Source organism: Mytilus californianus, unplaced genomic scaffold (assembly GCF_021869535.1).
Source record: "Mytilus californianus isolate M0D057914Y unplaced genomic scaffold, xbMytCali1.0.p SCAF_21, whole genome shotgun sequence".
Lineage (NCBI taxonomy): Eukaryota > Metazoa > Mollusca > Bivalvia > Mytilida > Mytilidae > Mytilus > Mytilus californianus.
Genome location: NW_026262670.1, coordinates 753,981 through 771,179, shown reverse-complemented (window position 1 = coordinate 771,179; position 17,199 = coordinate 753,981). Strand labels below are relative to the sequence as shown.

General features: G+C 32.6%; 1 protein-coding gene across 2 annotated transcripts in view; it reads left to right on the top strand.

Annotated features, from left to right (window-relative positions):
• Positions 1 to 9,289, top strand: part of LOC127731937 (cyclin-dependent kinase 12-like) — a 69,744-nt gene extending 60,455 nt beyond the window's left edge. For both annotated transcript variants that reach the window (XM_052240814.1, XM_052240815.1), the window contains 2 exons: positions 1,407 to 1,497; positions 7,486 to 9,289. In XM_052240814.1, the coding sequence (XP_052096774.1) occupies positions 1,407 to 1,497; positions 7,486 to 9,279 (1,885 nt within the window). In that variant the 3' untranslated portion in view covers positions 9,280 to 9,289. The remainder of the gene's footprint in view (positions 1 to 1,406; positions 1,498 to 7,485) is intronic.
• The last annotated feature ends 7,910 nt before the right edge of the window (positions 9,290 to 17,199 follow it).

Below are 17,199 nucleotides of genomic sequence, written 5' to 3'. Positions count from 1 at the left end.
TTTCCTTACCAAATTGTTCTCTGTCTCTCTCCGTTGGGTTTTCCTGTTTGTAGTTTGGCTATTAATAGTTTATCTGTAATTAGCATGTGATTTTCAAGAAGTTTTTGCTAAAACTTTTTACTTTGTATGATCATTAAAAGCCCTCTTATAGGATATGGCTGTTTCAGTTTCTGTTTCAACCATAATATAAAAAACGTTCTAAAAAATATTTCTTCATTGAACATGGTTAAAATTGCGACCACACAAATAACTTGGAATGAAAGATTCCTTGTATTTGATATACAAGCTGTATATTTTTCTTGATAAGAGGCCAAATGATTGTGTTACCTTTTTAAAATTAATAATTCTTTAATCCAGAGATCATATTTTTGAGATGACTGAAACATATCATGATTAACGTTCACTTTGTCAGTGAAAAAGAAAAGAGAAAGGGATGTAATACATAGGATATTGATAGGAAAAAATGTGCTGTGGATTAATTTTTTTTTGTGGCTATCAATTTTTGTGAATGAGAAAAAAAGTTGTATTTTCATGGATATTTTTGATTTTGTGGTTTTGGCAACGTCTGCATACAAGCCAATAGACATCTTGTACAGCATTAAACATTTGACCAATAGAAATCTTGTACAGCATTAAACATTTGACCAATAGAAATCTTGCACAGCATTTAACATTTGACCAATAGAAATCTTGTACAGCATTAAACAATTGACCAATAGAAATCTTGTACAGCATTAAACCTTTGACCAAACGAAATCTTGTACAGCATTAAACGTTTGACCAATAGAAATCTTGTACAGCATTAAACATTTGACCAATAGAAATCTTGCACAGCATTAAACATTTGACCAATAGAAATCTTGCACAGCATTAAACATTTGACCAATAGAAATCTTGTACAGCATTAAACATTTGACCAATAGAAATCTTGTTCAGCATTAAACATTTGACCAATAGAAATCTTGTACAGCATTAAACATTTGACCAATAGAAATCTTGTACAGCATTAAACATTTGGCCAATAGAAATCTTGTACAGCATTAAACATTTGACCAATAGAAATCTTGTACAGCATTAAACATTTAAATAAGTGGTTCACCTTTTACTGATGAAAACCATGACACTTGGTATCCCACTAATAGTAATGAATCCACAGTAACTATCTTTAAGCCCCCATAGCACAACTGTATTTAAATTCAACAAAATTTATTTAAGAGTGCTTCAATTAAATACATGATAAGTGTATACAACCATATTATTCTGACCATTATTTTATCTATAATAAAAAATTAATGGTTAGATTTTACTTTGCTTGCAACAATAGTTGCCATAAATTAGTAAATTGCAAAGTAAAGTTTGACAAGTGTACAACAATTATGACCCAGTTTTCTGTTTCAATTATGAAGAGTACCAGATTTGTTCTGGCATGGCCGACTTGATTGGGACCCAACAACCAATGCAGGCCGTTATGTCAGAGAAAATTGTAGGCCTCTTTATGTAAGTATGTCTTGCCTTGTCTGCCCAGGCCTTGCCTGCCTGCTTGTGGCCTGATTACTGAGTCGCCCATTAATCATTTTGCTTTTGAAGTACGAGCATGTCCAGTTGATTTATTTTTGTGATATGTGTTTCTCTGTGTCAAGTGTTGTATTGTCAAAAAACAAATGATTTCTTTTACCATTTGAAACGAAAAACAAAAATGACTAATGAAATATCAAAAAACTAAATATTGATGATAATGATAGTTAGGAGGAAATTGTCTAATAAGAAATGAAGTAGCAAGCCTCAAAGAAAAAAAAGGTTTCAGAAACATGTTGCATTGATATTTTTAAAATCTGTTTAATGTTGCAGGTTTAGCATTTTCATTTTCATTTTAAGTGAAAGGTCAGTTATTTTAGAAATACAAATTTTCGTGGAAAGGTCAAAAGGTCAAGCAGACTTTGGCAGACATACTTTACAGAGAGAAACTGGTATCATTTTAGCATGGAGTAGTAAGCATGTTTGTCTATTAAAGCTTTTGTTTGTCTAGGAAAACCAAGTACTTCTATCATGGCCGGCTAGACTGGGACTCCAAGAATAAGAATGGCCGTTATGTCAGAGAAAATTGTAGACCGATCAAGGTAGGAGTTGTATAAAGTATTACCCAATCATGTTTGTTTATTAATGTACAAACTACTTAAGTTCCTGCTTCTATGAAACTTATGAAGAAGAAAAACCAATTACAGATTTTAATTTTTAATGTAAGATATAGATTAATAAAGATTCTACTACTGTATCAAGTGTGATATGATATTTCTTTACCTGAGACAATTAAATTTTGAATTTGAAATTTAACTGTCGAGAATGCAGAAATATTGCATTGCACGAGAATGGTGGAATCTCTTTCTCTAATGAATTTTAGGTGATTTGTTGACAAACTTTATCATCTTCTTCATTGATCTGCTAAAGATGTGTTCTTTCTATGTGACGTCATCAGGCATCAGTTTCCTTTTTTCCTGTCATCACAATAGCAAACTGAGGAAATCAAGAAAATTTAAATCGGCTGATTTAAAGAAAATGATGGATAAGTGATTTAAAGTTTGATAACCTGCTTGTAAAGAACAATACCATTCCATAAAGTAAAACAAAGGTCGAGATGTTTGGAACATAGGAACTTAAGTTAGTTTGTGCATTTGTAAAGGTATTATTCAAACATTATCAGTGACAAACAACAAAATTATTTCATTTTGTGACTATATATAAATATATCTATTGCTATTTTGTGTATTTTTCCTTTGATCTTTTTTGTGAATATCTTTTATATCATGCTACTTGCTTGAGATAGAAAATTATTGCCAGAAACTAAGAGGGCATATGCCGTTAGTCACTGAACATCAATGAAGTCATAGGCAAAATAGTGATAAACAAATTATCAATGGTTTTCAAACTAAAGGATGTCGCCCTTCAATGAGATTGTAGCTGAGAAACACCCTCTCGTTTGAAAAACCATCTATAATCTGTCAATATTCTTTGTTAATAGTTCATAAAAATGTCAACATTTCGATGATATTTAGTCAATCACAGGATTAACTTCATAACCAAAAATGTTTGCTCTTACAAAAGGATGTTTTGAATATCAAAACATAATCTTAGGTGTTTGCACCAATTTCATCATGGCCAGCTAGGCTGGGAGTCCAAGAATAAGATTGCCAAAATTTTATAATAATGTAAGCATTTTTGTCTTTATTTAATAATCAAATTTTATGTTAGCCACTGATAATGTTTGTATATATGTTGATACATGACTGGTGTTTGTAGAAAACAAAAAGCACAATATTGCTATATATAATTAAGATTACAATCAGTTGCCACAAGAATATATTTTGCTCATGTGAATTTGGTGGGAAAATCCTGTGAAAATTTTTACCCAGATTTCACGTGAGAAAATTTATACGAATTATTCACCGGGAAAAATTTCGTTTAAGATTGTTGTACATAAAATTTTACATTCTGAATAAGTTGCAGTTTGGAAAGCACTTTTTGATTTAAAAAAAAAGGACACTGTTTCTTTTCACTTGAATTTCCCATAAAACTAAGGTGAATAAAGAATAATTTATATGCTGATTTCACTTCAAATTTATATGAGCAAAATTTGCTTGTAACAAGATCCAAATTTGACTATTTAAATCAAAGCTAGCAAAATACTGATGGTGGGGGGGATTGGAGGCACTCAAATTAATTAGAAATGGGTGGTTGCATTTCCTTTTAATTTTGTAAGAATTATAATTAGATGTAAATTTTTATTTAGTAGGTGGTCAGGGTTTTAAAAAGTGCTTCCCACACCCCTATGCATTTAATTCTGGAATAACCCTGAGCAAAATACTAGAATGAAAAAATAAAAAAAAATGGACAAATATACAGCAAGGTGTGATATCTTGTTTGAAAAAAATATGAAAAGGACAGTTGTATGCTACCAATAAAATCACAGACAGGGATCTTATTTGAATTCAGTTTATAAAAAAAATAAACAATTGGTAAAATTTGAAAAGAAGAGTTATGAGATCTATTAAAACATACCGGTCACTTTGAATGCATATCTTTAGGAAGTATCGTATATTTATTTGTAGAGGGAAAATGTCCTTAAAGAAGTTTGAAATTTATTCTGTCTTTTACCTGTTTTATAAGTTGCTTTTAAGGCATCTATTATGTTTAAATGAAACAGCTGTCATTAAAAAAGATAAGCAAACATGGAAAAAAAAACCACCACAAAACATATAAAATCACATGTTACATGAATATCCAATTTTAAACAAAAATTTAAGTACAATAAGAATAAGAACTCCTTTTCCAGCATAAAGGATCGACAAAAAGATCTCTCCATTTAATCACAATTTTCTTAAACTTTCATATTTCTATGTGATTAATTTCCATTTCGAAACTGATATGAGTTTTTCTCTGTGGAGTAGAGAAAGAAAGTGATGAACATAGCCAAATTCGTTGATGTTGCCTAGGAAAATAGCAATAAATATTATATCTATGATCTTTCAACTTGAGGAAGTTTCTTGGCTGAATCTCATCTCCGGGCTATCGTCCTTTAATCAGATTGTAGCCGAGCAACTCCAACTTGTTGTCAGTACCAAAGATAATCTTTTACTATAGTATTTATTGTTAACCTTGATTCAGTCAGGCAAGGTTAAAAAGTTACCAAGAGTTCCGTACAAATCAAAATGATGAGGCACTAGATCCTTGCAGTCATAAAATGTCAAGTGCGATTATCAAAATTCAACAAATAAAAATCCTGGATTTTGTGTTTCAAGCACAAATTTTGTACTCCGAGGAACTGAGTAAAGTTTTATGGCAAAGAGCCTAGATCCTTGTTTACTTTGCATGATAAACCTGTTTTGATATTTCTGAGAATTAGTTGCCTGTTTTAGTGTACTGTAAATTCAGAAATTATTGTATGCATTCATTATTGCGATTTTTAAAAAATGGACAAAAATGCGTGATTAATTATTGCGATTTTAGGAAAATCTGCATACAGATATATGTATCAGATATCAGAATTCAAGTTCTTATTATTGCAATATTCACCCAGTCGCATAATTCGCATTAATAAAAACCTTGTATTAATTTGTGAATTTACAGTAATTGATGCAGTATTGTGTTGATATCCCTGCATGATTGTTGTTGTCAGTAACATGTCCACAATGATAGACCATATATTATTATATTTACCATGTAATATCTAATACTGAAAGTATGCCACATTTTTTAGGGGGCTTTGCCTTCTGATTGTTTTAGTGTTATGTTCAATAATTTGTTGCCACTTGTTATTTTTGTAGCAGTCATCATTGATACGTTTTTTATTCACGATATTTTTTGTTCAGGGTGTCAAAAAGAATGGTCAGATAAAAAAAAAACTTTTATTGCCTGACAATCTAATTTGGAACTAGTCAATACGATTAGTGGTCCATCAGTTGTCCGGAATGATCTTTGGACAGTAGTAAATGTTATAATTATTGTTACAAGTCTAGTTTTACCCTAGTCAATAAGATCATGTTTTTGTTAAATCTACTGACCAAACAACTGTGTACATATTTGTTAATTTATTAGTTAAGTATGAATAAAAAATTATGCATATAGATGCCAGGACTAAAATTTTCTACGCCAAGACGCGGGTTTTGTTTACATGAAATTTGTGGCATACAAAGATTCTAACTATGTATAAATACCATGTGATTTGCCTGATTTGCATGTGATGAAAATGAGTGATATATTAAAGTGAAATATACATTGTTGTGCTGTAGACTCACTTATTGTTTTGGGTACTGATGTTTGGAGTTTGACTAAAAGCTTCTATTTTGAGGCATTTTGAACAAAGAACTGCTTCTCTAAATGCTTAGAATTGAAATTGAAGAACAGTTTCTGAAATTGGCCACTGTTCCAGATTTTTAGAAGTTTTGTTCATACAGTTCTTTACGAACAATGAAGATATCGACAATGAGATAAATTCTTTAAAATTTGCCCTTTTGAATTTTGAAATTTTCTGTATTAAAGTTTTATCAATGAACAAGACAATGAGTATCCCAAAAATGTCAGTAAACCCCCAAGTAGACAGTATATGTTTCATTGAGTGGATTCTGGTGTGTTTGTTTATTAGAGTGTGAGATAGTTGAATCCACGAACTGATATCATAAAGTTATATAATATTGTACTCATTTTATACTTTTTTGAAATTTTTCCATATTGTGCAATTTGTAATTTAATTGCTTATAATTCAAAATATTTTAATGGAAAGCAAATAAATTTTTATAAGTTAACAATATCTTACATGTCTTATATATATTTCAACTGACAAAAGATTTTTTTAAATTTATTATTTCTATGCTCTTACATTGAAAATGTGTACATGTAATCGACCTAACAAGCAACATGGGGCTTAGAAAATTTATTTCGAGTTGGTGTACCAAAAAAAAAAAGTCACGAGTTCAGGGGTTCAAATTTACTTTAAGCAATGGAAGGTCCAGGACCTATTCTCAAAAAGACTGAAAGGTCCTCCTTTATTCATAGAAGGTCCAGTTTCAATTGTACTTGCAAACTAAAGTCGAGAACGGAAACTAATTTTGGGACGTAGGGATGGACAAGGGTAACACTTAATGCTCCCTCCGCCGCAGGGCCATAAAAATGATGTTGCCTACCTGCCTACTTTGCATCAAACAAATGTTATGAAACTTATACACAATGCTTATTACCACAAAACACAGAACAAGTTCGAATTTTGGTGGTGTCACTTTTACTGTTTTACAGATGATGCCCCTTTATAACGTTAAATGCAAGCTGGGAATCATCTGTGTCCCATGGACACATTCTCCATTTATTTTTTCAATAAATTAGGTAGACTCTTTAAGGAAATTTATAAGTGCTTCACCAAAATTATATGGAATTGAAAAATGTTTAACAAAAAATGTTCAGAAAGGCATGAAAATTTAAGAAGGGAGGCAGGAAATAAAATATTTTTTTTAGTTTTAAGTATTATTAAAGATGAGAACCTTGTAGAATGTTATCTGGTGAGGTTGTATATTAAAATTCACTCTAGTACGAAGTAATATTTTATCAATATGGTCAAAAGATCAAAGGCGGATTTGGTGGGGGGGGGGGGGGGGGGAATGGGGCAGGGTGCATGACCCCACCTTCCTAAGCTACAATTATGGTTAATCCAGACTTTTTACCTGTTCCACTCCCAACTTAGTCTATGTTAGGGCCTGCGGGCTCCCTCCTTTTTCAAATTCCTGGATCCGCATCTGAAGATTACCCACTAGATAATAAACACCTTTAAACAAAATGGGTGGTGCTTATTAGGTTGATTACATTTACTTAATTTTAAGATCTTTAAAAATAAAGAAAGGAAAACATTTAATGATAGAAAAAAAAATAAAGAATGGATAAAATTTAATGATAGTGAAATATGTGTTCCTTGAGAAGTTGAAGATTGTGGATTTGTTCTTCCAGAGTTATATAAGAGACAAGGGCAGTGAACATCGACAGGTTCTTGAAGTTGTTGAAATGATGCTGGAATTTATGCCAACTGACAGAATGAAACTTAAAGATGCCATGAAGCATCCATTCTTTCGTCCTGTTAAAAAACAACATCCAAACAGATACCCCGAATACACTCCAACACCAGACAGGGAAGCTAAGTCTAAATCCAGGAGGTCATCACGAATTGTTGAGGAAGTAAAGGAAGAGGAGGCACGAGAGAAAGCTGAAGAGAAAAAGGCAGATGCAGCTTGTGCCATGCAGTGTGATGATGGGAATCTGGCCCCTCAGTTGTCCATTGATGAAAAAGATGTTGATGATGTCAGATATGAGCATATTTTAAAGGACGAGGAAGCTCGGACGAAAATTGATAGTGAGCGTGGCCCATTACAGCATGGAATCAATCTCCCAGCTCTAGAGGAGGAAAAATCTCATTCTGAGCCAAAAATAATGAACAATTTGAAACCACCAAGAAAATTTGAAGATGATGAAAAGGAGAAACCGAAATCAGAAGAGACTTGTAAAACAAGGTCAAGAGACATTTTTGATACTGAGATGAATTTGTTAAATATGAAATTACGACATATCAAGGAAGAATTTCAGATGGAATCAAAGTTGTCACCTCCAAAAAAGGTGGAGGTTGCCTCTGCCAGTAATAAAGCGGGGAAAAAAGAAGAAGAAAACAAACCAATGGAGGAAAAATCAAAATATCAAAAGTTAAGTGATGCTGCATTGGTAGAGGCAAATCTTACTCCTACACAGATGGTCCGACAATGGCTACAGACTCCGACACTAGGGGGAAAATCAGACAAAAGTCCTCAAGGTTCTGTCAGTCCAGCTGTGGCCAGGAAGGACTTGGCCCACGTGAAGAGTTCTTGCAGTCCATCCAGTTCAAAAGCAGACGATGAACAAGGGAATGCTGAAGACACATCATCAAGGAGGAGAAATAGACGACATCGCCAGGATGCACAAGTCGATTCTTTTGACAATGAGGAGGTGACAGATCTTGATGCTAGACTTGAAGCAAGACGAGCTGCTAGACTAAAGAAGACTACCGATAGTCAAGACGTCTCTCAAACCTCTCAAACCTCTAGCCTAGATGATTCAGAGGCAGGGGAGACAAGAGAACAAAGAGCTGCAGCAAGACGACTTCGTAGAAACAAAAAGGTAGTTGAGCAAGAACCACCTTCGGAACCTAAAAAACAAGAGATTAGTATGAGAAGTATATTTGACTTTTTCAAGAAAACAACCCCTGAACCCATCAAACTATATCCTGATTTATTTGTTGATCACTGTACCAAAGAAAAGAGTGAATCAGTTAAAACTGACAAATCAGAAACCTCAGATTCCACAACTGCATTGTCCATAGAATGTAAAACCAATTGTGATAATACTGCTGAAGAAATGGAAGCCAGAACAGATGATGCTGCAGAGACAATAGATACCACACTAGTCGAAAACGGACCTGTGGAGGCTAATGTTGAAGAAAACGGACCTGTGACTGTGGAGGCTGATATTGAAGAAAATGGACCTATAGGGGACACTACATTGATATCTGTGGATGGGGAGGACATTAATGTGACAATCACAGAAGAAAACAATTCCAGGGTCGGGCCGCAAAATGATTTCACAGTTGTCGAGGAAAAGGAATCTAAAGAAAATATTGAAAACGGTGACAATGTTTCTGCTAGCGCTTTCATGTGTGTGCCTACACAAACTATAAAATTTCCTGGATCTCTGCAAAATGAAGAATCTGTGGACAGTTAATGGTTTTCATTGTAGGTGATGTTTGAATGATTTACAGTGTGTTTTACTGCATGGAAGTTTCATCACAGTTTTATATAGATTTCTTGTGGTTGAATTATCATGTCATTGCATTTTGTATCATATTTGCATTTTGTATCATACTTTCTTAATTTTGCATCTCTATATAATCATTTAGGTTTTGCTTTTAGTAGAGTTGTCTTGGAAAGTACATTGAAATTATTTTTGAAGTGGAGAGATTCAATAGACTTTTTTGACATCTCATGATATTGTCTTGCCATATATAACAAGGCTTGGTATAAGATTATATCATCTCAAGTTGCTGTTTATGACTTAAGAGAAATAACCAGTTAAAACCAGTTTTTACCAAATTCAGCTTTGTTTTTTTAGCTATAAATTTTATCTTTATTTTCATCAATTTAGCAGGAATTCGGAGCTCTTGGCTAATTTAATATTGAGAACTAGACAACTCTTCTCATGGAATGTTTTCATACTAAAAAAAAAGAATGAATGCTTTAAGTAAACTAATATTACCTGTACCAAAATAAGAGTGCATGGAATGATACAATAGATGAATGACAGAAGATGTTATATGCTAGATTGACAACATAGAATGAGTGATCTGTAGGCATGAATTCCTTATTGTATAGAAAAACTCTTGTTATTTACTTAAATAATTAAATATCTTTGTGTGCTGTGAGTGTATTAACTTGCCTGACATTTTTCAAATATCTTTTCGAATTCTTTGTTCACAGCTAAAGAATCAGGTTACTAGCCCTTTGTTTCAGTTTAGTAAAGAGACATTCATGCTAACAAAAAGTTTGCATAAAATTAGAGACAAATGTAAAAGATCTTCTGGTCTAGTTTATCAAACAGATTTTGGTAACAGACTGGATTCCAAAATAATTTTACATATAAGTCCTTGAATTTCTTGATCAATCAGTGTTTTACATTATGCTGACCATTACATGTTGAAACATTATTTTGTTTTATTGGTTTTTTAACGCCATTGCTCAGATAGACATTGTCATTTCCAATGAATAACAGGTGCCACTATTATAGCAGGAACTGATTATCCTACCAGAGCACCTGAGTCCACCCTTTGTTTTTGGTGGGGTTCTTGCTGCTCAATTTTTAGTTATCTTTTTAGTATTTTGTGGACTGTTGTTTGTCTTTTGTCTTTTTGACCAAACATCATTTGTGGTCTCTTGGTCACCAGCTGGCTTCAAGTGCCTTAAGTTGCGAGTTCCATCACTGGGCTTGTCAAACTAAAGACTTGATTACTGGTATTTGCTGCTTCTCCATTAAGCACATAGCATTTGGAAGTAAGAGTGAAGACTGTTCAGCTCAGAATAATGTGTCTTGGCAAGGTGACATGTCTTCTTGCATACACCCTGTGAACAAGCATGTTTTAAAAACTCATACTCAGCATGTTAGTCCAGTACAAAGCAGGGTTCATATTCATACTACATTAACATAGTCCTTTTCTGATATGCATATGATATTTGCCGCTGGACAATAAGCACAAATTTATCATCAATGGTCAACTTTTTAGCTCACCTGGCCAACTAAGCTTTTCTCATCACTAGATGTTCGTGGTTGGGGTGATCTTCCGTTAACTTTTACTAATATCTCCTCCGAAACTACTGGGCCAAATTTAACCAAACTTAGGCACAATTATAATTGGGGTATCTAGTTTTAAAAATGTGTCCTGCCTACCAACCAACATTGCCAACATTACTAAAAATAGAACATAGGGATAAAATGCAAGTTTTGTCTTTAATCTTGAAACCTTCTGCTATACATAGAGAAAATCTGAGAGGACAGAAATGTTCAGAATGATGAGATCTGTCTACTGTCAATTTACATCAAAACAGTCTGATCACTTCTTACAGGAGTTATTGCCCTTTAATGACGAATTTTGCCAATTTTTTTCTCTTTTGCCTATTATCATGAACCAATTTTAAGGGTTATGAAAGTTGGCACCTTTGTTAACATGTCATTGTTAATTGAAGTGCACATTTCAAGTGTAGATATCACAACATTAACAGGTTTAAATGATTATAATTTTTAAAGAAACCATAATGGTTTCCAATCTATGTCATGTTTGACCAAACATTGTTGATCAATTGTTAATTGTGAATCACAGATACAATTACTGAAGTAGAACATACTTTAGTTACACTGTCATTTAACCCAGGCTTCATCATATGACTTACATTTAGTAATACTTAGTGTTTGTGATGCATGTACTGTATATGATATATTCTCATTAAGACATTAACTGATTAACTCATCATTTCATATGAAATTTTTTTGAGGGGTGGAGAGGGGGGGGGGAGGGTAACAGTTGTTAATTTGTGAAAAACTAATCATCTCAAATCATCACATCCCTTTAATTGGTGATGAGAAGAAAAAACTACCAAACAATTAAAAAAAAAAATACTTACCTTTCATTACACAAATCACCACATGTAAATTATGACAGCAGAAAAAAAATTCACAATTATGCAAATAATTCTTATTGTTCATCATAATTTAATCGCATATGATTATAATGAATATTAGATAATTGTAAATTTATGTTTATAATTATATTTTTCAGCGTTACATTCGACAGCCAGAAAATCCAGAACATCAAGAGTTTTTCGATTTCATCAGCTCCATGTTAATGTATGACCCCACGGAGCGTATCTCATTACATGAGGCTTTCAGACAACCTTTCTTCTCCCCCTACTTCAGAACAGACCAAGCGGCAAATGCAGGCAATGACAATGGCGACCGAGACAGGTCACATAGTACCAGTAGATGACTATAGGGAACCAGTCAATAGCAAGGCAGAAAGACAGTAAACAAGTCTGTGTAATGACTGGTTACTTTGGCTGACGTGAGGCTGGCTAGAGCTCTATGTATTAAACATCCTGTACTTGTGGTTTTACATTGTAAAATGAAAGTTGGTTAAAGCTTTGGCCTAGTTTGTAGTCCTTATTTATTGGAGGTTGTGTAAACGCAGGTTCTAGCTTTGGCTTTGGGTATGAAGAGGTCATATTTACAAGGTGCTATGTATAGAACCCTAAACGACAATCCCTGCCCAGTACATAAGATACTGGTATATATAAAGAGAGAGTGTGTGAGTTTAATGGTGCTAGGACAAATGTATAGAGGCTAACTACACTCAAGATTAGTATTTACCTTTAAAACAGTATAACTGTGTGTAGTCCCGTTGTCAGTCTATATTCATGCTTCAGACGAATTGTAGAAATAATTCAAGCAGCTGTGTCCCATACATTTCTGTTCATTTTATTTCTAAATGAAATTCTAGTTAATATGCTTAATGCATGTTTCAGACCAAATTTAGAAATAATTCAAGCAGATGTGTCCCATACTTCTAAAAAAAAGTTTATTTAGATATGCTTAATTCATGAATTGTTTGAATACAGAAGTGACTTTTAATGCAAACTTTGACAACATGCATTACAAAACGTTTATGATATTATTGGTACATATTGCTGTTTTGTTTTTAAGAACAGGGTCATTGCACATGGCTCTTCATTTATTTTTTGATTGTTTAGTTTAATATGTCAAACTGTCATCAAATGTTCAAAGTTTTAGAAAGTATTTGAGCAGTAACAGTTTTGGTGATAGTTATTTATAGAAATGTTCTTTGTGTTTAAATTTTACCAAAGAAAAAAACAAAATACTTGAAAATAAGTTCAATCATTGGAAGTTCACAAAATAATCATACATTAGTTTGCTTGTGAGAAGGGCATTAATTTGTATAACAGGAAAAACACAGGTCTAATCTCAATGATTTTTAGCACATTTTTTATTGTAAATATGTGTAAACTGTATAAAACAAATATCTCAATGTCAGTTTGTTGTAATTAGTGTAAAATATGTAAATAGGTTAAACTTAGAACATACGAAATGGCTGAATATCTATCTTAAGAGGTTATAAAGTCTCACATAGATATACAGTGGACATGAATTTTCCTCAAGTAGGATTAAAAGAAACTTAAATGTGATATTTAATTTATTGGTAAGATTTTAATTGTGAATGTCATTTTTTAAATAATTATATTTTACCAAAAAAAATGTCCAATAATTGTAATGTGTTTGTTCTTTAACAATGAATGTTAAGATTTTACATACATATCTCATGGGGAAAATATTTTATTTGACATTTTAAATGGTCTGAAACATAAGGGGGAGGCGATAATAAAAGTTTTTTTTTTTTAATTTGTTGGTTTCATATATTAAGGGGAGACAATCGATTATGATAAGGGTCTTTTTAATTTATCTGTTACTAAAACAAATCCCCCAATATATGATTAAATTCAGTATCCATTATTTCAACATATTTGTATCTACATGTCAATTTGTTGATCAGTATGCATCAGTCTTTTTGTAATTAATTATTTTTTGGGAATGTGAAACTTGTCTTTTCACAAGAGCTTGAAAAACAAAAGAATTGTCCATAGATTGGACAATCTTTAAACATATTAAAATGTGCCTTGCAGGGTTTTGTATTCATTTTCATTTTAAGAATTTTCTGTTTTAAGGGAAAAAAAGGAAGAAAAGATGTTCTGGATTTTCATGTTGTGGAGAATTGGTAATCATATGCAAATATTTCAATATTTCTTATTAAATGAAATAAATAAGATAATTCTTGTATTAATAAAATTATGATTACACCTGAACAATAAGAATGTTTCATTTAGGATTTTGTTAAAATGTATCACATATTATGATATTATATTGAAGACCTAAAATCTAAAAATATGTGTTTCTGCTAACCCCAAAAAATCGAAAATAATTTGACAAATTTTAAAAAGCAGTGTTATTTAAGTAAGAATCCCACCACATACCTTTTGATACCAGTAAAAAATTAGGTGGGGATGGGGTGCTTTTGAAAATTAAACAATAGAACAAATTAGCAGAAACATCATTATTATTATATGTTTATGGTGTAATTAATTTGAAAGATCTTGAATTTTTGGCATTTTATTTATAATCATTATGAAGTGTTTTGTCATTGGCATCATTTTCATTACAATTATTGCAATATTTTGTTTTCAGCAATCTTAAATGTAATTGTGCTAAAATGTGTGTTTTCATTGGTCAAGTGACCTATGTATGTGCTGAATGCTGGTATGAACCAGTTATTAAAATATCAAAATACTTTGTTTTTTTGTTTGAGTCTATTTTAGTTTGTTTTGATGTGCAAATGTTTGTTTTATAGAAATGTTGAGTGGACTTCTTTGATCACTACGAAACCAGAATTAAAATAAAGGAAAATGTTGTAAATTAAGATACCAATACGATATCTATTTTCCAAAAACAAAGATAAAAGAAACAAAAAGACTACAGGGTACTGTACTGCCTTCAGCTATGAGAAAACCCCATAGTGTATAGTAAGTTATTACAGGTCCCATTATAGCAGAATATTAAAAAATTCAAAAGTAAAAAACGAACGGCCTTGCCGTCTGATATGAGATAATAATATATTATGGAACAAATAGTAATACTTCATATGCAGAAAAGATGCCTTTTCAATATTGCCTGGAGCTCTGTGTTCATATGCCAGAAAAAGGTTAAATTTTGGTTTCAAGCATCAAAATAGTTTTCCTTCAGTCTAAATTTGGCAAGTAATTAATTCTTGTGACAACTAGAGTGCAGTAATCTGTAATACAGTAGCAAGATTGCAGATAGGTAATATGGATCATACTTTTCTTATCAGACCATTGTTGAATTTAACAAAGCGAGATTTTCACACGTTACTGCACAGGGTTAATATAACTGTCCATTGTTCTTTATCTTATTCTCATAGTTCAATGACTGCTAACATCTATAGTTTTTATACGACCGCAACAAAATTTTGTGGTCGTATATTGGTATGGCGTTGGCATCGTCGTTGTCATCCGAAGACACATTGGTTTTCGCACTCTAACTTTAGTTTAAGTGAATGGATATCTATGAAATTTTACCATACGGTTCAATACCACAAAAGGAAGGTTGGGATTGATTTTGGGGGTTATGGTACCAACAGTTAAGGAATTAGGGGCCAAAAATAAGCATGTTTGTAACTTCCAGACATAAATTGTGTGTTAGTGTATGTATCTCTCTGACATTGTACCACAAGGTTCCATATCACAAAGGGAATGCTGGGATTGATTTTGGGGGTAATTGCCTCCAAATTTTAGGAATTAGGGGCCAAAAAGGGGGCAAAAAAACAAGCATTTTTCTAGTTTCATGACAATAACTTGTGTGTAAGTGTATGGATCTTTCTGAAATTGTACTACGAGGTTCCATATCACAAAGGAAAAGCTGGAATTGAGTTTAGGGGTAATTGCTCAAAACGTTTAGGAATAAGGGGCCAGAAAGGCGCCAAAAATATGCATTTTTCTAGTTTCCAGACAATAACTTGTGTTCAAGTGTATGGATCTCTCTGAAATTGTACTGCAAGGTACCATACCACAAAGGGAAGGCTGGGATTGATTTTTGGGGTAATTGCCTCAAAATTTTAGGAATTAGGGGCCAAAAGGGGCAAAAAAAAACAAGCATTTTTCTAGTTTCAGGACAATAACTTGTGTGTAAGTGTATGGATCTTTATGAAATTGTACTACAAGGTTCCATATCACAAGGGAAAGCTGGGTTTGAGTTTGGGGGTAATTGCCCTAAACGTTTAGGAATTTGGGGCCAAAAAGGGGTAAAAAAACGAACATTTTTCTAGTTTCCAGACAATAACTTGTGTTCAAGTGTACGGATCTCTCTGAAATTGTACTACAAGGTACCATACCACAAAGGAAAGGCTGGGATTGAGTTTGGGGGTGATTAATCATAAGGAGGTTCAAAAAATTTGAGGGTTTTTTTTTTTTTTTCCTTTTTTTCTTTAAAATTTCCATTTTAAATTGGTTATTTCTGATTTATATATAAAAGCAAGTAATAATGATATGGTTTGAATAGGTAAATTAAAATTTTTTAAGATCTTAGACTACATTCATTCTTTGTCAGAAACCTATGCTCTGTCAAATATTTAATCACAATCCAAATTCAGTGCTGTATCAAGCTTGAATGTTGTGTCCATACTTGCCCCAACTGTTCAGGGTTCGACCTCTGTGGTCGTATCAAGCTGCGCCCAGCGGAGCATTATATTAGCTGCAGTAATAGGACAGCAGTATTAGGAATCTGGAAAAATTTCAAGGTCTCCATGTCTGTCGGGCAGAGTTTACTGGACATTGGCCTCATTCCATTAATCGGTAAGTTAAGTTTTTCTTTGAGACTTTGAGAATTAGCTGACCTTGACTTCATTTTATGGATCATTCAGATTAATAATTTCAGTGGTACATTTAATAGAACCTTTAATTGAAAGACCTTTATATAAAATTCAATCATGACCAGTTAAGAAGCCAACACTTTTCAATGTGTGCACTCAGCTGATACTAAAGAAAAAATTTATAAAAGGCTTAAAAAAATATATGTAATTGTTGTTTAAGGTGAAGCTTTCTTGCCAGATTTGATTCGCAGAAACAACACATAGACATGCTATTTCTAGCAGCGTCAACAATTTGATAAAGGTTGGTTCAAAATTGGCATATAGAAAGGTAATACATGTACATTACGGGATATATATTGTTCTGTTAAAGTAAAATATTTATAAAGATGTATAAATTTAAAGAACAAATGTTGAATATAAAGGGGTTTTGAATTTGTGGTTAGTCCCATAAAGGCAATTTAGAACATGTTATAAGAGTACCAATTAATGGTAAATCAAAAATATTTGTATATGCAGTCGCATATATTATAACACAATGTTGACTGCTGTACCCCTATTTTTGACATTTTTACCTATTACGTTCACACATTGTTGTCAATATAATGGAATTTTATGCGACTGTCATACAAGTGATAGATTAAGCTAGC